Genomic DNA, 24,896 nt, shown 5'->3' with positions numbered 1-24,896 from the left:
AAAAATGATTTCAATTCTAATGGCCACGGCGGTAGCGTAGCGCTCGCTCAGACAGATGGATCATGAATATGGTCTAGACGCTTGGTGTCTGGGTGAGTCAGGGGGCCCTGTACGAGAGGGGTCTTCACACTACCCCACCCCCACAACACACACGCACACACACACACACACACACACACACACACACACTGTGAGTGGAGAAAATTAAAGGGTTTTGAGGCAGAAAATAAAAGTTTGTTATCATATGCTCATCAGACAGACCGGAGAAGGAGGAGACTCTCAATATCACATGGGTTTTGGGTTCACACGGTGGAAACAGACGATATGAAATGGTTGTTAAACAACGTCATTGTTAACCATTCTGGCATTATTATTATTATTTTTATTATTTTCTTCATGTCATTCCAAACTTTATTCCCAGAATACGAAATAACACACACACACATATTTATGATATGTTTATATAATATTTATTTTTTCTAAATTATTTTTATTATTTTGGGGTGAACTATCACTTTACATATCCTTTAATTATTAAACAAACATATGGAATAATGTTTTCTTCTCACCACGGCTGCATTTATTTAATCAAAAATACGGTTAAAAGGGTAATATTGTTAAATATTATTACAATTTAAAACAATTGTTTTAAAATGTGATTTATATTTGAATATTCGGCATCACTACTCCAGTCTTCAGAATCACATGATCCTTTAGAAATCATTATAATATGCCGATTTGCTGCTTAAAACAACATTTTTTATAATCTTGATGTGGAAACTGTGGTACACTAACCATTTAAAAAAGAAAAAAGGATGCATTCAATTGAAAGTTACAGTACAGGCATTTGTAATGCTACAAAAAATTTTCACCATTGATAAAAATAAGAACCATTATTATTAACTGAGAGCCAATAATAACTGTTAATATTGGAGCAGTATATGAGACTGATTTCTGAAGATCATGTGACACTGAAGACTGGAGAAATGATGCTGAAAATACAGCTTTCATCACAGAAATAAATTACAGTTTAAAATTATATGACAATAGAAAGCAGTTATTTAAAATTGCAATAATATTTAATAATTAAAATGTTTTACTGTAAATTTTTGAACGAATAAATGTAGTCTTAATGAACAAAAGAGACTTCTGTCAAAACCGTGAACAATCCTAAATTATTCCAGACTTTTGAACTGTAGTGTAGGTGACATATGACAAGTTTCCACCATCAAATAAAAACAGACAGACAGTCAGTGAGTGCACACAGTCCACAAAAATGTGTTAATGCTAATTATTGACTGATGGAGGACTTGGGACCGAGATAAATGTGTGTGTGTGTCTGTGTGAGAGAGGGTGAAAGGTGCTGACGGCTGCTGAGGTGGAAAATCTACAGTGACTCAATTAGTCTGGGTGCTTTTCCTGCTCAACATGACCTTTCCACAGAACTATGTGTGTGATATTGACACACTCCTTACACTCAAACAGAGGTTGGATTCCAGCGGTGAAGTATCTTTGGGGTCAGAGGTCACTGTCACAGTGCTTTAGACAATTGTTAGGTTCCAAAAGTACATAATATAACATGCACTGGCATAGTTAGCACACTCAAAAGTATGTATGGTACATTCCCAGAAGAAGGAAGTATGTACACTACCTGTAGTTCAAACTGTAGTCAAAGCAGCTAGTGTCTGGAGACAGTTTGATCTCATCTCTGGCTTCACTTCTAAACACATTTATACAACATATACTTTATCACTGCTATGGTGCAATAAACATCTTCATCGAGATTTTTAGTGTCCTTTTTCTTACATTTATTATCATAACTGATTTCTGTTTAATAGCAGTTAATGAAGGAGCTGTTAAGATTTATAGAGTTTCTAGAATATTTAATTGTTCATATCTTGTTATCTTTTGGCAATTTACTAAATAGTTGCAAGCAATGTGTGTTTATCAGCAAATTACAATGGAATATGATGCAAATCATTCAGTCATACCCTTGTGAAAAAGAAGTTTGTTAATTGAACTGATTGTGCACTTGTAGTTTACTTCAAATCTTAAAAACGTATTTAAAAAAAAAAACTGTACTTGCAGATAATAATATTAATGAAATAAAAGATAGCGTAAAAAAGATAGAGACACTTTCACCACTATGTAAAACACACAAGAAGACTTTTAAAAAAAGTGCACATCATAATAATGCCTAATAAAAATGTTACATTTTATTTTTGAATAATGTCTTGTTGTGCTTTATTTGAAGACGTATTTATTTCAATTTGCTGACTTAAATAATAAAGCACATGTAAAGAAACTTCATTAATTTGAACTGTATTGTGTTTTTAATATTACATTTAAAGTAAATTTATTTTAAATCGCGACTTCCTTTAAAAATGTATAATTGAAAATATATTTGAATAAAGACATGCATTAAGTTTTAATAGAAATTACGTTGAGGTATATTTAAGATTTAGTACTGTTGGTACAATAGGCAGTACCGTTTAACCTTATTTAAAAAATCAATAGAAATATTTTTTTGAAATTACATAAAAAGATGTACCGTATTTTTCAGATTATAAATCGCACCTGAGTATAAGTCGCATCAGTCCAAAAATACGTCATGACGAGGAAAAAAATATATATGAGTTGCACTGGACTATAAGTCGCATTTATTTAGAACCAAGAACCAAGAGAAAACATTACCGTCTCTTACTCTGTTTTCAGTGTAGACTACAGGAGGCTGTAGACGGTAATGTTTTCTCTTGGTTCATTTCTCTTGGTTCATGTCAAATTAATTTTGATAAATAAGTCACACCTGACTATAAGTCGCAGGACCAGCCAAACTATGAAAAAAGTGTGACTTTATAGTCCGTAAAATACGTTATATAAGTCCCACTTAAGTGGGTCAAAAACAACCTGAAGTTCAGCTAATTCCATTTGGTATAAATTAAAACGAATATATTTTAATTGCAATAAAGTGTCAAAACAGTCCGTGCAGTTTTCACGTATATTATTTTTAAGCTGCAGTCTGTACGTTTTTTTTTTTTTCTGTGTGTGTGTGTGTTAAAATGATCAGAGCGAAAATGATCTTTTTTCCTCAGTTGGTCAGAACAAAAGTAGCAGTCTTGTTACTTGTTCAGACGATATGTCTTACAGATTCAGGCAATATCTGGTGAAAATTCTCATTTGGGTCATACTTCCAAGACGTAGGCTAGAATCTGTGATTCTGAAGTACAGTGAATATCCACTCTGGTGCGGTGACTGACAGCCACACATTCACCTCAAAACATTAGATTAATCCACGTTAGAGCCGTGCCAATGCACAACCCATGCAAAGAAGATAATTCTACAAATAACTGTAATTGCAGGTTTCAAACTGAGATGGCGACAAAGAGGCAAAACTTTAAAATAGCATTATTTCTGTAATAAGTCCTAATTAAAAACATGTATTATAGTGTACTTTTACACAAGGGTAATGTAGAGTTAGAACTGTTTAACACACATTTACTCCCATTAATAATCTGCTGTGTCATTAGTTGAACTGTTTCAGCACAAAAGCACTGTCTTAATATGGCACTCATGTCGTAAGATGCTGAAAAAACAACAGTGACTAAAGACATCTGTCTACTGCATGTGTAAGTGGACTAACAATTGAAAAATAGCACAGATGGAACACAAGAATGTGCCCTGTGTTAGCTGAGGAGAGCATCTGTGGCCAATTTTCCATAATGTATGATCAGTCTTTACTGTATTATCCTATAGGGAACTTTGGCAGGTGGAAATATGATGATGGTGTGGTGCAGAGACAAACAAAAAGAATCAAAGCATTGGGTCTGTCTGTGGGGTGCTATTGGAGTGAATTGAATTGCACTGTCACTGTGTTCTGTCTGTCTGCTGTGCGCAAACAAAAAACACTCATGTCCTGATCCCTGCAGCCTGCGGAGAGCTAGAGGATTTGTGTGCTTTAGAAAGAATAATCCCAAAATATAAGACAATATTAAACATACAGTACAGAACACAAGGGAAGCTAAAACCAACTAATCAAATCAAATCATTGTCTCTTTTGCATTTGCAGTCTCTTAAGTGCAGGGAGAGGTTCAGAAAAATATTGTGAGATGAAAACACGTTTCAAGATGTCTGCCTGTTGTTTGTCAGTCCGGTGGAGTCGGCCCTTAAATATTTTGTGCTCCCTCCCTCTGGCAGTTGTGTGTTCATGTGTTTGGGGAAGGAAGTGAGTGTGTCGATGGTGAAGTGCACACTACCACCCTCTCTCTCTCTCTGCAGCAAACCCCAAAACAGTCAGAGACACCGCATCAGCAACAGGAGGGACGGCAGACTGCAGATACTTGGTTTTAAAGCTAGAGTCTGCCTCGAAACCTCCGCTTTTGGTTTAGCATGTGACTGTTTGGAAGTTATCTAATCTCACATGGGACGAATGAAACGGAACGCTTTCATAGAATAAATAAAGTTTTTAAAGGAACGTCATAGTCATCGGTTCATGAGATGAAGGAAGTGTATTTTCTGTGTAAGAAATAAGAACGTTCCTGCAGCTGTCAGCTGATCTTTGGGTGTGGTCTGTCTGATATCTCCTATCAGCACTAAATTATGTTTGCTATAGTGATTCGGACAGGATTAGCATCTCTGTAGCTGTTGCAAAGGCGGAAGTGTCATATGCTCTGAATGCATGCATTTATATGTGATTTAATTGACGCACTTTCTACCCGAAGATCATTTATTAGTGTTTTCTCTGAAAAATTCCTACCAGTTACATTTTTTTTATTTGCATCTATCCATCCATGGAAAAAGAAAGACATCAGTTCACATTGTGCTGGATAAAATTCTACATTTTTTTAATTCTGCTCTCTTTTCTTCTGTCTCACTCTTTAGCGCAGAAGTAATGAGAGTCAAGGAGATGTGTCCTGATCTGAGGTCACAATCATGTGGCAGAAGCTCTAAAGGTTGCTAAAAGCCAGACGAGACAGTCAGTAAGGACAAACCTGGGCGTATGTTTTCCCCGATGGATTGCGTGTGGCTTTTTTGCAAATGGTTTTACTTACCACGAGTGTCCTGTGAGGAGTGAGACAAAGCGTGAGAAAGCTGCAGATGCTTAGACTACTCTCTTAGAAAATTCTGTAAGAACAGGGCCCAGTGTACTGTGTTAATATGAAGGAATTTGTTGTATTGATTTTCCATCCACAGGTGTTTTACCATATTTTGCATCATGCATTATATCATGTTGTGTTTTAGGGCTGAAGGAAAGGTCTATAAACTTAATGGATAATGTCCTTGCAGAATATTTTAATTTAAATGTTTGTATATATATATTCATATAGTGTAAAGCCTACATGTCTGTAAGTGACCCAAGAGTTCAGGCCTGTGGTTTCCCCTCTGTTTTCCCCCTCTGCTCTTGTAGGAAGTTGTGTAATGTTTTGTCTGGTTCTGAGTGTTTGGGTTTTTCTCTGGGATGGGCAAAGGAAAACATGTACAAGCTAAAAATGCATATGTCACTTACAAAGTTAACAGGGCTGTGCACCATTCAGAGTTTAACTGAGAATACCTTTTTTTTTTTATTGAATGGTTTAAATTTAATCTTAAGTAGAATTAAAATGGAAAGCAATTCCAATTAAAAATTTGAAACAGAAAAGGAAAGTTTGTCAAGATAAACTTGAATGTTGACTAAAAGGCTTATCTGAAAATTTAAAAGAATAAATGGATGGATGGATGAACGCATCGATGGATAGATACATATGTAGATTTATTGATGATGGATAGATACATGAAGAGTTGGATGGATACGTGGGTAAATCATTGACAGATGGATGGATGGATAAAGGATGTGTGGATGAAAAGATGGATGGATGAATGAATGGATCGATGGATGGATGGATTGACAGACGGACACATGGATGGATGGAAGAAAGGATTGATGCATGGGTAGATGGATGGATGGATGGACAAATGGGTGAATGGATTAACAGATGAATAAATGAACGGACAGATAGAATGATGAATAAATGGACAGATGCATGAATGTACGAATGGACAGACGGATGGATGGATACATAGACAATGATTGCTGGATGGATGGATGGAAAAATGGACCGATGGATAGACGAATGGATGGATGGATTGACAGACTGACACATGGATGGATGGTAGAAATGATTTATAAAAGGATGAATGGAAGAAAGGAAGGATGGATGGATGGATGGACGGATGGAGGGACAGATGGATAAATGGTTTAACAAATGAATGAATGAATTAACAGATGGATGGATACATAGGCAGTGATTGCTGGATAGATGGATGGACAAATAGACAAACGGATAGATGAATGGATGGATTAATTGATGAAGAGATAGATGAATAATTGGATGGATGGCTAAATAGACTAGTTGGGTAGATAGATGGATAGGTAGATGCATAGATAGGTAGATAGGTGGATAAATGAGTGGATGGCTGTGTAGCTGAATGGAGGGCTAGATGAATGGATGAAGAGATGGATGAATAAATGGATGGACAGAGGGACAGATGGATGGATGAAGAGACAGATCAATGGCCTCGATGCCTCGATGGATGGATGAACGGATGGATGGATGGATTGACAGCTGCATATGTAGATGGGTAGATAGGTGGATAAATGGGTGGATGGATGTGTAACTGGACGGAGGGTTAGAGAAATGGATAGACAAATAATGTTACTGACTTAGTAACCTGTAACTTGAATACATTTGGCGCATTGGAATTATGAGGTTCTATCTGCATTCTGAGCAGTTTTGAGATATTGAGCTTCAAAGATTTTTTATTTTATATAGCAAAAGTGATATGAGGAACTAGACTCTTTCATACATGAAAATGACAGAGACCTTAAATTTATTCTAAATGTACAATATCAAAATCCTCTCAAATTTGTAAACGGGGATTTTTGGAATGCTTAAGTAATAAATAAAAAAAAAGTAATTTTCCGCTTGGAATTATAAGGTCCTATCTCGCACAACTGGAGCTACAATTTTCAAGAAATAGAAACAGTTGAATTGTAATTTGTTTTAAAACAAAATTAGTGATGTAAATATGTGTTGATACGTATGAAAAAGTCATTACATATGACCTATAACACAGATAGTTCTCTAACTGCTGCAATAGTCTAAAACTCTCCTGATATGTTAATAACAATTATAAAGGAATTAAATAAAGCATTTTCTGTTACCTTTATAAACTTGGAAGGGTTCAATTTGAGCAGATGATTTCACAACCAATGTTATTATCAGAGCGCACTTCCACAGTCTACATTCAACATCTGGCTCATATTCATGATCTCAAACATATTCTCAAAACTATCATTTTCAACGTCTTCAAAAACAACATTTTGATTGCTATTCACAACATCCACCATCCAAAGACTGACACTTATATTTCATTGCACATTACAGTAATTGTTCTGCAGTAAAGCCATTCAAGTCAGTTCAGATTTTGCAGGTATTTTATTTTATGCCTGTGGTGGTAATTATGAGTGAAACATCAAGTCGTCATTTTCTATGAATGTGAATTGCATTTAATGAGTCATCAGATATTTAATTATAGTGGTGCAGGAAAAATATACTTAAACTATTACATAGGCTACCTCTGGTCGCCAGCGACCCTATACAATTTTTTTTATTTTATAAAAATAAAAATCAGAAAACAGACATTCTTTCATAATTTTTTATTATCTGTTCTTTAATAGAGAAAAAACATTGAAAAATGTTTCACATTTGAAATATTTAACATTCAATCATTCCTGCTGTCATGGAGAAGTCCAGCGACATGACTAAGAAAGTTAATCCTGATTGGTCCTCATGTGTGCATTCGAAGTTCTGATTGGCCCACAGATAGAACCTTGTAGAACCAAGTTAGAGCTCGACTTTGTTGATAGAACCTTTTTGTTTCACAAAAAAAAAAAAAAAAACATCACATAATTTTTTTTTTCATCCTCTTAAATACAAAGTAAACTGGAATTGTGGAAGTGGAAGTAAACTGGATTTTGAATGCCATTTGAGGTTGACAGTTACCAGCTAGCGCCACTCATATTTTCCTCATAACATGTAAAAAGTCTTGTTTCTCTTTTTTATTCCTTCCATTCTTGAATTAAAGACTCCCCAGAGCTATAGTTTAGGATTGGTCTGTAAAGTCTGTAAATGAATAAAATGAGGTGCTGTGGAGCTCTAATTGGAAACAGAGCTCAATAACAAAAGTCCAAGTTCAAGAGCAGCTACTCAAACAGAAATTGTGGAAAGTGTGTTAAAGGTAAAAGTGTGTGTGTGTGTGTGTGTGTGAGAGAGAGAGAGAGAGGTTCAGTCTAGAGTGAGAAGTCAATAGTCTGAGTCTGTAAGACTGGTTAATGAATACCGCCCCCTCAGGGTGATCCCTTCATGTAAACACTTCATCACAGCGGCAGCGAGAGACTGCATATCTCCCAGGGGCACGGCCGCTCGCCGCCCATGACTTTACAGCCTATCAATATCTCCCATCCTCAGGTAAAACACACACACAAACAAACTTGGCAGGCTTGATGCAAACCCACTAGAACCTGCATTTGTATTGGTTTGTTTCAGTCTGATTTATTCCTGTGTGTTTGGCCGTTCTTCCTTTCTTCTCTTTAGTAGCTCATTTTAGGTTATTACCATAGCTGATAGTCTGGTAAGAGAGAGAGGACTAATGAGGATTACATTAGTCAAAGCTGACTGCAGCTACTCTGATCAATACTGTTGCCTATTTATGTGTAGTACTTCGCTTGGTGTGTGCTTTGTGTTTTGAGCTATAGTTTGGGTACAAAGTTGTGCTAAATCTGACAAGCCGTTTTTTTCTTTATTTCTTTATTTTTTTTAATGCAAAAATAAATAAACAAGCAAATAAATAAATAAATAGTAGCCAGGTAAAACTATGTATACTTGGCCTCACAAACACAGTAAAACATCAAATTGTGATGTACTGTGTTTATTAATTAACATTTTAACTTAAAATCTTATTATAAAAATAATACATAATTTATGTTCGAATTTTAGAATTAATTAATACATGCAATTTTACTGTAAAATATTCTACTAATAAAATTGTCAATGTTAGGATTGACCAATATCACAGTAAAATATATTTATTTATAAATGTATTTTTTCTTAGGAAAAACTTCTTATGTGACAATGTTGATGATAATCTTTCTACATACTTTTATTATATATGAAAATATTTAGAGTTTAGTTAAAGAACAGGTAATTATATATATATATGTGTGTGTGTGTGGGTGATGTTAAACCATTTACAGTTTAAGTTAACTTACAGTTAACAAATTAACATTTTTTTTTTACTGTAGCATTTTAACTTTGATCTTTTTTTAACAGCGCATGTTAGATAATGAAATATACGGTAATAAACTGTATACAGCACTAAAATGACGTCCTATAATGCCTGAAAAATGATTCCCAATAACTGAAAAAAACATGTACCTACAGTTTTAACTGTCAATTTAACATGAGTTTATCTCTTGAGTGACATGATTAGAACCAGTTTAAATAAAAAATGTCAATGAAATGTTCTCTCTAGTGTTTCTGTTCAAGTGTGTGTGTTTGTAATACATTGGTCTGAAGTTCCCGTCTGCTTCCATAAATAAACGGCAGGTTTACTTGTTTGGCTAGACATCAGACATGGTGCAGCGCTCGTTCTCACTGTGATGTTGATCTCTGCTGATGTGATGGCTGAAGGCAGTGTGATTTAGACTTCCACCTGAGCAATCACAGGTGCTGTGACGGAGCCAGACGGATGTGTCTGCGTCTCAGCTGTAAGAAGCTTGGCCTCCAGCAACAGACTCTATGACTCATCCCTAAAGACACTGACAGGCATTGAAAGGAGTCGTCTGTGGTGTTAGCTGATATTGTAAGAAAGCTTAATTAGTATTAGGTAACTACGAAGCCTGTGCCATGTGATTTAGTGTAAACGATTCCAGTTTTCCTTTCATTTTCCTTGAAGTTACTGTCATGTGTTGTGTTGGCTAAGGCATCTCTATTGCTCATACTTAGGTGTTTGCACAATTATAAACTTTTGACATGCAATCCATTGCGCTTTGGACATTAATGACACCATAAATCATGTATCTGATTAGCAGACTTATTTTTCTCGGGATGACAAGTCAAGCAAAATAGTTTGAAGTTTTTCTAGGTTTTATAGTTATGTCACCCAGTAACATTTCTTTTAAAAAAATTCAGAGGTTGTCATAAACTCTTCTTATCTGTCTGACCTTACCGTGACCGTCTCGCACAGGGAAAGCTTGTCTCACCGCAGACTGTCTTATCGGACAACTCTGCCTGGAACACTTCAAACCATCCGTGAGAGGTCACAGGTGAAAGTAGGCCACAAACACAGGTCACTCTTCCCATTCTAGCAACGCAGTGGTGCCATGAGCTGAGAGGCCGCCAGGCGGCGCTAAAGCAAAACATGCATCTCTTTCAGTTTCAGACATAGCAAGGCCAATTTTAGCTCTCCAGTCTGACAAACAGTCCTTAAAAACACAGTTAAATGGCCTAAACGTTTCATCTTAGTAAACACGACTGAATTAGGCCTCATGTCCTTTGCTTTTGAGACATAAACATTTCTTTGTTTTGTCTTTTCACACAGATAGTGTGTGTTTCCTTATTTGATTTAGAGCTAGTTGTGTTAGGGCATCACAAAAACATGTCTGGGTCACATTTACATCAAAGCCAAAATTAACAATAATAATAATTAAAAAAAAAACTTTTACACATCTAAAATACAAATCTTTAGAATTTTTGCATTACTCACTACAGTACTGATTATTATGTACTGTAATATATACAAAAATAATTTTCATTATTTATAATAAAGCTAAATAAAAAAGACAATATTAGAAAAATGAAATTGAAATACAAAAATGTATAAAATATGAAAATAAAAGCTAATTAAACGTCAATAAATACTACAATAACACTGATAAATATATAATTTAAATAATATTAAATAAAATATTAATAATAATAATAATTTTAACATTAAATAAATTAGAATTTGACTCAAGTACCCAAATGCTTAAATTGTCATGAATATAATGTCACAAAAATATTAATTACAAATTAATAGTTGTAAAACTGGCTTTTTTAATTAAAAGATAATTCTTGATTTTAGAATTAAAGGGTTAGTTCGCCCAAAAATTTAAATTATGTCATTAATAACTCACCCTTATGCTGTTCCAAACATGTAAGACCTCCTTTTATCTTCGGAACACAGTTTAAAATATTTTAGATTTAGTCCGAGAGCTCTCAGTCCCTCCATTGAAGCTGTGTGTACGGTATACTGTCCATGTCCAGAAAGGTAAGAGAAACATCATGGAAGTAGTCCATGTGACATCGGAGGGTCAGTTAGAATATTTTAAAGCATCGAAAATACATTTTGGTCCAAAAATAGCAAAAACGACGACTTTATTCAGCATTGTCTTCTCTTCCGTGTCTGTGTGAGAGAGAGTTCAAAACAAAGCAGGATATCCGGTTCGCGAACGAATCATTCAGTTCACCAAATCGAAATGAATCGTTTTAAACGATTCGCGTCTCTAATACGCATTAATCCACAAATGACTTAAGCTGTTAACTTTTTTAATGTGGCTGACACTCCCTCCGAGTTCAAACAAACCAATATCCCGGAGTAATGCATGCACTCAAACAGTACACTATACAGTACAGTATTAATGACATAATTTTCATTTTTGGGTGAACTAACCCTTTAAATATGTGCTTGGCCCAAAAATATAACAAACTTAAAATATTAAATCATTTTAAACTTAAGATTTTCAAGCTAAATATACATTTTCAGAATAAGTTTTCAGTCATATTCCGGTTGTCAAACATTACTACAATTGTAGTTTCTCTGGTGGAGAACTGCTGCATCCAAAAAGCACCGTGACATCAGTGAAGTGATTGGTTCTCATAAAAGCTCTATAATCGTGTTTTGCAGATGACACTTGGTGTGATATTTTGTAATGCAGTGCCATTAAATTCACAAATTAAGTGCGGCTTAAGTGTCCAAATACTTTTGGGGGTGCAATGCGTTTCACAAACTCAGTTTACTTCACTTTGCCCACTCAGCCGGACATTCCCCACACCAAACCACCCCGGATATATTTATAGACCGCAGACAGTTTGGGAAAGAAGGGGGGTGTCTGACACATCTGCTGAATATCTGCTAGACTGTGGGGTCAGCCCAAGGTTAAAGCCTCTTCAATGCCTGCCTTGATTGGTCGTGGCTGGCACTAATGAGTGTGTGTGTGTGTGATTCTAACCGCCTCTAACACACACACACACACACACACACAGTCCCATTGAGGGTAGAGCAACCTCTCTCTCTCTCTCTCTCTCTCTCTCTCTCTCTCTCTCTCCACCGCCATTGTCAGCGCCAGTCTCCCTCCCACCGCTCCTGTCTGTCTGTCTGGAGCTGCTCCCCTCTCGGAGGAAGAGGGAGGCGCAGGAGGAGGTGGGCTGTGAGCCTGAGACCGTCACAGAAAGCCATTCTCCTGAATGAAAGCGAGAGGAAAAGACCGTCAAGATGCTGGGAACGTATTTACCGTAGTCTAGCAGCAGAAAATGCGTCGAAGAGTCGCGAGAATGGCATGAGACTCTGCTGTGGAAGTGTTCCTCAGTTCATGTGAGGGCCGCGGCCGGCGGCTCTCTTCCCCCCCGTCCCGTCACTTCCCCGAGCCCCCATGCGAAACACCACGGTCCCGGACAGCAGCTCCAGCAACAACAACAACAACAACAACGCCAACTCCAATGACACATGCTCCTGCAACTGCACCCTATCCCAGCCACAGGGAATGGATATATGTAAGTAGGGCGGGTTTTTCTCAGCCGTTTTTGAATGCGGAGGGAATGGAACGCTTCTCCTAAAACGGTTACATTTGGACGAATTTCGAACGCGGAGCGAGTAAAAATGGAATGCTTTTAAACGTGTGATGTTCACCGTATACTCGACTCAGCCTGGTGACAACATACCCGTTTGAGATTCAGTCATTTAGTTCGGTCCGCATTCGAAAACGTATCAAATGTAAATGTAACACTTCCGAATCCGTTATTATGGCACCAAGCGGTGCGGGTATGTCAAACGCGAACGTATTAAAGATTCGTTTGAATGTGAATGTCATTCTCGGGTCCAATTATTGCAGTATGTGACTGTTATTAGTAATTATCTCACTTGCACACCCATCGAATTTGGTTGTGGCGTAATCACATATTCGTTCAGCGCCCCCAGAATAAGACGTGTTTGTCAGTAACGAATTCTTGATGAGTCTGTTGTATTTTAAACCGTTTGACCAATTCAATATATTAATAGAAATGAGTGTCGCTGATGACTCGGGTGTCTGGGAGTGTTTGGCACTGGAACACAACTCAATGCATCAGTTGAATATTGCTGGTGTTGCTGTGGGGGCTGCGCACAATATGGCAAGTCGGTTTAACATTTATTTCTTAAAACTAACTAGTGTCTGTTTTATGTTACATATGTTTTTTTCTTCTTTTCTTAATTACTAGTAGCTGATGCAATAATTATTAGTCTCATAGTTATTTATTAGCTACTAGCACCAATTTAGGAGATTTAAGATTTTAAAGAAGCTAGTTGCATTTCGTATTTCATTGTGTACTGTTGCTTTTTTACTTGTCTTTTGTATTTTGATTGGCCAGGATGGCTACTTTACAGTTCAGTTGAAATTTTATTTTATCTCATATTATTCAATTTAAAGTGTAGTTCATTTGGCTTTGCACTGGTGTTTAATAAATAAGCACTGATATCTATTTAATTCACATCAGGATAAATGGTACTGATACTGAAACTATTTTTACAGATACTTAGCATTGTTGGAATAAGTATTGATATATAATGAATAGTCACTATTAAAAAAAGTAACTTGGTAATAATGTAAAAATAGTTTTAAGTACAAATGTTAAACCAGCTTGCCATAGTGCACACATTCTTTAACTCTATTCCTTCTGCATGGTTCCCAGACAAACACACCTTTCGTTGTCCAGATGTGTTTATTCTCACCATTAATGTAGTTAATGATCAATCACATTTTTCATTTGCATTTATACTAAACATATGAACTGCATGTAGTTAATGTGATGTTACTTTGTGGATCATTTTGCAATTGCCACTTCTTGTTGTAATCATAACATGAAAACTGCGGGGTAAAGTGTGTAGATCTCAAATATGTGTGTACGTCCGCTGGCGTTATTGCTGGGAATTGGTTCACTGCAGTCTGGAGTGGGCAGCCAGGCAACCCTTCCCCCTCTTCAGCCCAGACTATCTTACTCAGACTCTGGGCTGTCTGAATCCACACAGGACAAAAGGGCCTGTCATAATTAGTACTCACACTGGCTATTTCTGCCGCAAATGGGATGAATTATTAAAAGTAAACCTTCATATAAAAGAATCGTCCCTCTTCTCAAAGCCCCCTGGTAGACGGCACTGATGTCTTGACCCAGAAACTTTTCATTTGCTCATGAACTTGAATTGATTTCTGTTCTGTAAGATGTATGATGCATATGCGGTGTCCTTGGGCTAGTGAGGACTGCATAAGAAAGAATCAGGGGAAATGGCAAAAGGTTTTTGTGTTTTGCATAAAATTGAGATTAGAGAAATTAGATGGGTTTATAGATAGATGAATCTCATGAAAACGATTGACTTTTCACACTGAAAAAAAAAGTGATATTACTTTTTGAATAAAGAATTTAAAGCACCATTAAGAATTTTCCATTCTTTGGAAATGTGACATTATTTTATGATAATCCCACATACATTTTTATAACCCCAAATACTTTAGAGTTATAAATAAAAAACATTAATGTACATTTATAACACTATACTTTTTGTTCTATTACTTTGGCATTAACTTACAGAAAACTAGTTCACACTGTGAATGTTTCTAATGTAGCTGCTGGGGGAATTTGTGCAAATTTGGCTTCTTTCTCTCTTCTATTATTATTCTATATTTTTTTTCCTCATTTGCAAAGTCATAAAAACACTGTCATGGATCCTTAGATATACTGAAGCAAATGTGAACACAAAAATTACATAATATATATAAATTTACCCAACTATGACAACATCTGTTTCTGAGAGCTCTGGAAATGTGCAACACTGGAAAATTACCAACATTTAAAAAAAATCTACATTCATTAAAGACTTTTCATTAAAGAGTTTCTTATTTGCATCTTTGATTAAAATGTCACAATGCAAACAAATTCAGTTGTCCTAAAATCTAATATGTTTTCTTTTTATACAAAATATAATTATTTCATGCTTTCAATTTGAAGAAATATGACCCATACTCATTATTGACAGTTTTCAATACATTCATTTTTTTTGTTATTTGTTAGGATTAATTTTCCCTACCCATGCTTGGTGGGTGGTCTTGGCACATTGTGTGTTCCTTGTTCCTGAATGCTAAAGCATACCAATCCTATGCTGTATATATGTGTGTGGGCACGTGAGGGTGAGCATGTATTTGTGGGTTTCCGTGTCTGTGCTGTGGTGATCGGGACGGGCCGTTGTGCAGACAGTGGAATGCCTGGTGACTTGGCACTCAGATTCTACTGCAGTGCTGTCTGCATTCAGGGCTGGAAAACTGGGGGAGCCAGTGACACAGCAGACACACACCAAATCTCCAAAAGGACACTCCTTTCAGGGCTCAGCATTCAAAACTTGGCTGTATTATCAGTGGCGTATTAGCTTTAGCATTCGTGCATGTGTATGTTATTGGATTCTAGGAGTTTCCTTCCCTCTCGTCTTTTCCAGGTCTGGCCTCGAATTAGCTTTTGTTCTGTCTGCTGTTTTAGGCACAGTCTGCGTCTGAGGTTTTGCGAGCGAAAGGCTGCTTATCTTATCTGACAAAGGCCCTACACCATACGGCTATTTCCATTGAAAACAGAACCTGGCTATTAATAGAGCACCGTGTGGAAAGGCACTGTTGCATTGCTAGTTGTGCTGCACGGCAAAAGAAATGCACGATCATTGTGACTTTCTTTCTTTCTAGCTCGCAAATGGCTGCACACACAGGGTTAGTGTAATCCATTTCCAGTGGGGCAGCGGCCAAAGTCGAGCACCAGAATGGAGAAACAGGATATTGGACTGGCATTTGGCTCACTAGTGCATCGCAGCTCGTATGTAACGAATACGCAGGGGACAAAAACACCATCCTTGTCAATGTCTGATCTCTGCATCAATTTGGCACCTTTTTTATTTTCCACTGGCGGGCCGAAGCTTGGCCCGGGCCGGAGGGTGAGGCCTGAGACGGGACACAAGAGTCGAGTGTTTATTGTCAGAGGCCGGAGGTTCTGTCTATGTTGTTAACTATTTATGACAGATGCTGCCTTTAGAAACATGGTAGTAAAAGTTGAGCGTGGGAGGCTCTTGTGTTTTTAAACTTAATGTAACAGGTTTTGAAATGTCATTAAAGGTGATACAGTCAGCTTAGGTTATTAAAGTTATATCTTGGCATTGAAGTTGCTTTTAGTGCAAGAATTATGGCAATAGCCAAAATTTTGCATTAATAGCCATATTTGGCCAATACCACATGTTTTGGTTATAACCGATAACCGTTATATTGGCTGTTTCATCTATAATGTTTTAGTTTTTTTAGATACACTGAAAAAATTTGGTGTACAAACAATTCACACTCAGAAGTTGCTAGTCAATTTCACAAATAGTAACAAAGAAATAGTAAGCAACACATTAACATTGTAACTTACTCCAGTAATTTTCATTTAATCTGCAATTATTTATTTATTTATATTGTAAAAGTGTAGATTTAAATATTATTACCAAAATGAACAAAATCGTGTTTACTACAATCAAGAATGCTAGTGAATTAAAGCATTGTAATATAGTGTAAAAAAAAAAATGAAATAAATGCTTAACACTTTACAACGTATGTACTACGTACCAATTTCAAATACCAGATTTGTTCAGTATATTTTTAAACTTTATTAATATAGTTTTCCTTGTAAGTGATAACAGTACATTGGTTGATTTTATATATTTTTTAATATACAATTTTCTTTTCATGAAAGCTCCAATTTATTTATATACTACATGCAAATATTATATTATCTATATTATATATTGCTGATTTATGATCACCAATAAACTGTGCAACATTTTAGTTTCATTCATTATACATTTTGGTACATTTGGCGAAGTTCCAGTTATTACAAAAATGCACAAAAATCATAAAGTTTTAAAAAAATCAACATTTTCATTATTAAAGCATTATAATATAGTAAAATTTGAATAGTAATCGCTTAACACTTTTTTATCACATGAACACATAAATTTGTTTGTTACTGTTAAAATGTATTGATAGATTTTTCTTTTAACTGATATAACAGTATAAATTGATATTTTAAGTTGATACTTTTACAGTTTTTTAACCATTTAATCTTGAAAGCTCCAATTTATAATTTGTCATACTATGTGCAAATTAACTCTTCAAAACAATTTTATATTATCTGCATATTCACCAAATATTTGCCTATCAATAACATAAAAAAATGCTAATACTCTCTATTACTGGTTTATGGTCACAAATTATTGGTGCACATTTTATTTTCATTCATTATTACTCCCTCCCAGCTCTCGACTAAGTGAAGTTGTGGAGCATGTGTGGTAGTGGTTCACATTGTGCAAGTGTTTGTGAGCAGAGCAGTTGTGTGTGAACACATAGGAGAGATCAGTAATTGCCTTGTTAGAGAGGTGTCAGTCAGACGACCCTGTGGACTCTAGTGCTCTGTCCAATACAATATGCACGCTCTGTTCTGCTCATCTTCTCCAGTGTGGCTCCGGGGTGGACTCAAGGTCATACCCCTGCCCCAGTAACCCCGGGCAGGGCCATCAAAACTGGACTTTACAGGCCCAGCCCGGCCATAACAGCGCTCCATCCAATAACCTAATGCACCTAATGCACGAGTGGTGTGTGTGCGTCTGTGAGCAAGTGTGATGAGGTCACACCGGAGGTCAGCTGTCAACCCCTCCTGCTAATCTTTGTATGGCCTGCTCTCGCTTCGAGGAGGGTGCGTGCGTGTGTGTTTGTGTGTGTGTCTGTGTGCTCAGTGTCATGTCAAAAGGGTTTAAAGGCACACATGGGGTGGGTTGTCCCGCTGAGGGGTAACTAGATTCATCTTTTACAACAGTACTAAAACGAAATGCACTAAAATGCACCATTCCATTTCCGTCAGATCATTAAACCTAGCGAAGATCCATTCCACCAAGATAACAACGCTGTGCTAATGAAATGTGTCTCTTGGACTGCAAGTGAAAAACGTCTGTCTTTGTGACTGGCAGGAAGCTACTTTGAAACAGTAGCTGTCCAAACTACGAGCTGCTTATAATTATAAGTAGTTCGAAGAACTACTGACAAGCTACTTTATACTACAAGCTACTAACAAAAAAAGTCACTACACTGTGTGAAAAAAAAAAAAATTCTTCACTATAAATAATAATACATTTTACATGAAAGTATATTTCAGTCGTCAAAATGTCATGTTTTATTCAATGCATTACTTGCTGTTCTTTGTAATTTTTTTAAAATTTACTAATTCTGAGTGAAATTGCACACTTTTTCTTTCTTTGTAAATTGAAGCTTTTTTTTCGACAGTGCAACTATATAACATAATAATGTATAATTTAATCAGAACCAAATTTTTCTGCCACACAACAAGGCTTTTTAAATCTCAGTTGGGGCGCTGACAGCATTAAACTTCATTACACTAAGTAGATAAATAAAAAGAAAATTAATTTGCCCTCTAATTTGAATAACTAGTATTTAACTAAATACCTACTAAAAAAGAAGACCTTAATCTGAGAATAGTTTTTTTTAAATACTGATTCATTCACATGAACCACTTAAACAAATGATACACTACTTTTGATACACTTACACAAGACGTATACATTTCAATACAATCTCTAGGAGCTAATTTTTTGTTTTTTTCTTTCACAAATTTGTGGCTAATTCATATGAATTTGTATGATCTTGTTAATTTGTTTTCCTGTGATCTGTTTGCACTCAACCAAAGGCAGTAGATCTTCATGCTAACGGTTTTCTAAATGACAATCATACAAAAAAATACGAAGTCAACGAAGAAATATAAATGGAAAAGCGTTTGAAAACAGATGAGCTACTGTCAACTCACCTAAAAATTTGCCATTTAAACAAACAAATTATTAATGTATATTTAACAAGAAGTTCAATTTCACTCTTTTTATGTTTAATTCTTGCATTTTCTTTAGCATCACTATATTAGTTGCTCTCTGGTGACTAGCTCAAAGTCAGCCTCTGTTAGATCGGGTCGTTTCACCACGGTGTTCTGGGTGTCTTTGGAAGCCAAAGAGTGAGCAGCTTGGGGTGTCACCCTCCGCTCCTGCCAGTGATGAGCTCTGCCCTCTGACAGCAGCAGCCAGCCAGCCTTGACATTGGCCTTCGTGTCTGCCCCCCACCACCCTCTGGGACTCCCAGCGGGCCCCGGGGACTGGGCTCAGAGGAGATTGGTAGTCATGCTGGAGGTTTGCAGGGAGGGAGGTAGTGTTTTGTGTGGACAGACCCATGTATGTATTCATGCTGTCTGATGGGGGGGTGCTGATAATGGTTTAAGGGTGCACGTCTCTCGCCTGTGTTTGGCTTTTGTGTAACCAGAGGACCAGACTTGTGTCTGATGTCAGCCCTTTTTATTTGGAGGTCGTTTCCTTTAGGCACAACACAGTGGCAGTTGTGTGTTCAGTATTTGTTTTATTTTTTTTTAATATGTGAGTCTTGAGTCGCTGGGGTATTTTTGTAGCAATAGCCAACAATACATTGTATGGGTCAAAAATGATACTTTTTTGCCAAAAATCATTGGGATATTAAGTAAAGATCATGTTCCATGAAGATATTTTGTATATTTCCTTCTGTAAATATATTAAAATGTGAATTTTTAGTAGTAATATGCATTGCTAAGTCTAACTTTAAAGGTGATTTTCTCAATATCTTGATTTTTTTGCACCCTCAGATTCCAGATTTTCAAATAGTTTTATCTCAGCCAAATATTGTCCCAACAAACCATACATCAATGGAAAGCTTATTTATTCAGCTTTCAGATGATGTATAAATATCAATTTCGAAAAATGTATCCACAGGAATAGTTTTGTGATCGAAAGTCACATATTATAGTGATTAATAAATGTACAGTGCATAAAAACACTGATCTCCTAATCTACTGCTACAGGATTTTCAATATCCAATATAATATCAAGCAAGTTATTAGAAATTAAAAATGGGTTCCTATTTTAAACTATATTTTCTCAGAAATCACTTAAAATACAATACTGTTAAAAAGTTTAAGTTGATAAATCCTGAAAAAATGCAATCATGGATTCAACAGCAAATTATTAAGCAGCACGACTGTTTTCAGCATTAATAATAATACTTAATGAAAACAATTGTTAAAAAAAAGAAAAGAAAAAAGCTAATCAGTATATTAGATTGATTTCTGAAGGATCATGTGACACTGAAGACTGGAGGAATGATGCTGAAAATTCTGCTTTGATCACAAATAAATACATTTTAAAATATATTCACATAGAAAACAGTAATTTTAAATTATAATATTATCTCACATTACTATTTTTACAGCATTCTTGACAAAAAAAAAAAATGCAGCCTTGGTGTGCAACTTTTAAAAGCTAGTGTATATTTTAAGTTTATTTCATTTTGTTTTAATTTGATTTAAAAACTGGTAAAAAGATTGATTGTATGTGTATGTGTGTGGTTAGCTTTATAGCCCTTAATTGTCTGAATGCAAAAACAGAACATACAAGGAAACTAAGTTTATAGAAGAAAAACATAGGTTTAATGCAGACATAGACACTGGATTTAAAAAAAAAACCCTGCGTGTGGTTTTCAGAGCAGTCGTGGCAGAATGTAGACCTATCTAAAGCAGTGTCGCTGTTTAGCTTTTACCCAGGAATGTAAACGATTTATGCGCATAACACACAGCGTCTGGACTCCCTTCCGCTGGCTTTTTTTGTTGTTGTAAAATGGTGCATTGGTGCTCAGGGCAAAAGAGACAGCCGAGCAGACAGCAGACGCAACAGAATCAGATCAGACGTGATGTTATCAGACTGTGTGTCTCACACCCATCCCCTCTCATCAAGCATGCATGCCCTGGGTCCTGCTCCCAGACAGCAGCCCTCCTACCCCCTGCTCTCAGGGTTGAAAGGTCAGAAGGTCTTTGCCGTAACCCTTAGCTTCTCATTCATGGTGCTCGTCCTTGTAGAGTGCAGGCTGCCAGATTTAAATATAAAAACACTCTGTTCTGCATTGGCAATTACTAGAACAGAACCTGCTAAAACACGAAGGATTATTTAATCATTTGAATATTTTAGGTCTAGTCTATATTTCACAGCACACAATGATGCTTGGATTTGTGGATTACAATTTTTTGTGCTGTGATTGTTTCACAGTAAGAAATCGATTTGCCAAATCTTAATAAAAATAAATAAAAGGCATATTCTTTTTTACATTTTTTTTTACTAAATGAATTTAAGGAAGAATTATTATTAATATGCCCCAATATAACAATACACTGTAATAAATAACTGTATTTAGTAATGTATATATTTTTTTAGTTTTATTTTTTACATGATGTATGTAACAACAGGGGCAGTATTTTTGAGGGATTGTTTTTGGAAATGTAATCGAGGAAGTAAAACATGCATTTAAGTCATTGTAATATTCTCAGTTGTACTTATTTTGCACACACTCAAAGCGATTGCATTGCAGTATTATTGTATACTATTTCCACATTGCTATTCTAGAGTTTATTATATATAAACATAGCAACATTAAGCCCTCATCACATTATAGCTTTGTTGTTGTGTTTCTTGTGGCTGACACTGGGGGAGGGATGTGTCCTGACCCTTATTTGAAAGTCTGTCGGGGACCTGACCCCAAACTGAGAGAATGGGGCAGCATTATTTTATAAAGACAGTCTGCAGTTGGTGTGTCTGGGAAAAATTAGCACTTAAATTGCCCTTGTCATTTGTATTATCCAACCAGTATATTCATTTTATTGAACCTTTAATGGCTAAGATTTGTTATATATAAACAGGGTCCAAAACTTAACTGCAAATTTAATGTAGGTTAATTTAACATTGTTTATTCCTCCAAAACTTGTGATGACATGCTTTCAAAATATTTCTCACATTTAGCCACCAAAATGAAAAAATGAGTAACGAAATCACTGTCTGTCTTCACATTGTTATGGCTCGTTTATTATGCAAGTGTCCTGTGCGGTTTGTTGAAAACACAGCCTAATTGTTTCAAAGACAAAAAATATATTATCATTAAAAATAATGCAGAATACATGGTAGTTTCATGGTAGGATTTATTAATGGCCATTAAATGTTCTATGTTAACCTACAATTAGCAGGTCAAGAAGTACATTTTGATTTCTGGATATAAATATGAGTATTTTCCCTGTCCCAGCATGCAGCGAGGTAGCGAGAGATCTGGCCAAGGTAGCAGCCATACAGTAAGACAACATTTTAAAATACAACAACTACACATTAAAACAATATTTAAACATAATATCCTCTCAACAAACACAATCACAAGCCTAAATTACCAGTCTCTTTATGATGCCTGTTTGATGCCACTCAGCATGTGTTGCACTGCATCGGTCCGTGAGAAGTTTAATAAAAAGCTCATCCATTAAAAAAGTGTCTCACACGGCTCAGGGGGTCAACAAAGGCCTCCTGTAGCGAATCAATGCATTTTCGTAAAAATATCCATATTCAAACAGTAATAATCACTTTAATCCAGCTTGAGCTTGCTGATGTAAAACAGAAGCTGCACATGTCGGCGTTTGTCAACGGGAGCAAAGGAAGCAAAGTTTCTTTACTCCAGCAAAGGAAAACCAGTCTCCTCTTGGCTTATATCGAAATCCTCCGACATTCTTCTTTACAAATCCTCGTTTTGTAATTCTGTAGTGACCGTTGTTTTGTTTTGATCTCTCCGCTGCGTTTCCGAGCGGCGCAAAGCTGACCTCGTATATCATTCCCCCGGAACTGCTTCGTTTACAGCTTTAAGTGCAAGCTGGATTAAAGTGATTATTACATTTTGAATATGGATATATTCCTTACAAAAAATGCCTCAATTCGCTTCAGGAGGCCTTTGTTCACCCCCTGGAGCCGTGTGAGACAATTTTGTTTTTAAATGGATGAGCTTTTTATTAAACTTCTTAAGGACTGATGGAGTGCAACATGCTGAGTGACATCAAACAGCTTGAAAGATCAAAGACAATTTTTGAAATAACTACTACTGAATTCTTCTGAAAGAATAAAGTCATATACGCCTATAATTACTTCAGGGTGAGTAATTTATGGCTTAATTCTTTGATGAACTAACCCTTTAACCATATGAGAGGACATCCTGTATTGTCAATATAGTTATGGCTAAAGAGACTCTTAACCAGTGCTGGATAGTAACTGATTACATGTTATCTGGATTACATAATCAGATTCCAAAAATTAAGTACTTGCAATTATATTAAATTACATTTTTTAAATAGTTAGAATCAGTCTACAGTTACTTTTTATTGATTACATTATTAAATATTGTTCACTCAATTGCAGTAAATTATCAAGAAATATATTATTTCACCTGAAAAATCTACTTGAAGTTCCCCTAAAATTCATTAAGTGAGTATTACATTTGCATCTTCATGGTTCTCTAAAGTTTATTAATGGTCACATGACATGCAAGTAAACAAAAAACTGTTGATTTTATTTTGATTAATTTTACTACAAATAATAAAACTAAGTTTGATGTTGATGTAAGTTTGGTTGGCATCTTTGGGAGGTGTGCACTGTGCGTATATAGATAAGTCATACAGATAATAGTTTTTACCATATGGGTTATTTTAGCACAACTGGAACACTGTATTGACCAATCAGCCTCCAAGGCCAGATCTGTCCATTCTATGATCAAGAAGGACGTTTCTAGCATGTTTTATTCTGTCAGACTTTTTTTTGGTCCCATTCGTCAACCACTCATTGTCTCTGCGTGTACGGCAGTGTCAGCTGCGTAGGAGATGATGCTCTGGAGGTACAGTAGTTTGTTCCTCAGGGAGCACGTGGAGGCCGAAGGGGTTGTTTGTGTGTTAATCTAGTGAGTCAGTGTTCAGATAGGATGGGCTCCTACCTTCACATCTCGTATTACAGCAGTCAGTGAAATCACATGCTGAACCTTGTAGTAATCATCATGTTGTTGACTTGATGTTCACAATTATTCTCCGAGTCTCCCAGCTCTAGGTTAAGAAGACATTATCCTGCCAGGGCTAAAGCTATCAAGGCTTCCCGTTCTTTCTTTACTTTTCCAAAGAGATAATGGAAATGAGCACAGAGGGAAACAATAGAGTTTGTCTGGGGTTTGGCAGTGTGACACATACAGTACATGTTTGAGAGATATTTGCATTGTGTCACTTGCAAGAAACACAGATCTCCTGACCTCTCCCCAATCATTTATGTTGTTTGGATCATGCAGAGCACATAAACAAAATGGAGGAAAATTGAACTTTTTAGCAATTTAATCTTTTGATCCAAAAATTAAGCATTGGCTCACTGATACCAGTGCAGTATAAAATACACAGCCAGTTAAATATCTTTGTGTTGTTTCTGGGTTTGTTCCCTCCTCTGCGGCATGTTAACCAATTTAAAGTCTAAATTAAATTAAAATTGACCCTTTCTTAATAGATGTTCCTGGTATTGTTTTGCATTTTGTCAGTGTATGTTTAATGTTTTTGTGTTTTAATGTTTTTTTTTTATGTTAAAATCTTTTCATCCCT

The 24,896-nt window shown here is 36.1% G+C and overlaps 1 protein-coding gene across 3 annotated transcripts in view; it reads left to right on the top strand.

Moving 5' to 3' along the window:
• Positions 1-24,896, top strand: part of LOC113119177 (low-density lipoprotein receptor class A domain-containing protein 4-like) — a 79,496-nt gene that overhangs the window by 39,669 nt on the left and 14,931 nt on the right. The window contains exon 1 of one of the 3 annotated variants that reach the window (XM_026288439.1): positions 12,394-12,848. The exons of the other annotated variants lie outside the window; for them this stretch is intronic. Coding sequence (XP_026144224.1) covers positions 12,728-12,848 — 121 coding nt within the window. The 5' untranslated portion in view covers positions 12,394-12,727. Of the gene's footprint in view, positions 1-12,393; positions 12,849-24,896 lie in introns of those variants that run through there. 3 annotated transcript variants of the gene reach the window in all.

This window comes from Carassius auratus, chromosome 19, assembly GCF_003368295.1.
Source record: "Carassius auratus strain Wakin chromosome 19, ASM336829v1, whole genome shotgun sequence".
NCBI classification, from domain to species: Eukaryota; Metazoa; Chordata; class Actinopteri; order Cypriniformes; family Cyprinidae; genus Carassius; species Carassius auratus.
Note: the sequence above shows the minus strand (reverse complement) of the source record. Positions and strands in the feature narration are given on the sequence as shown.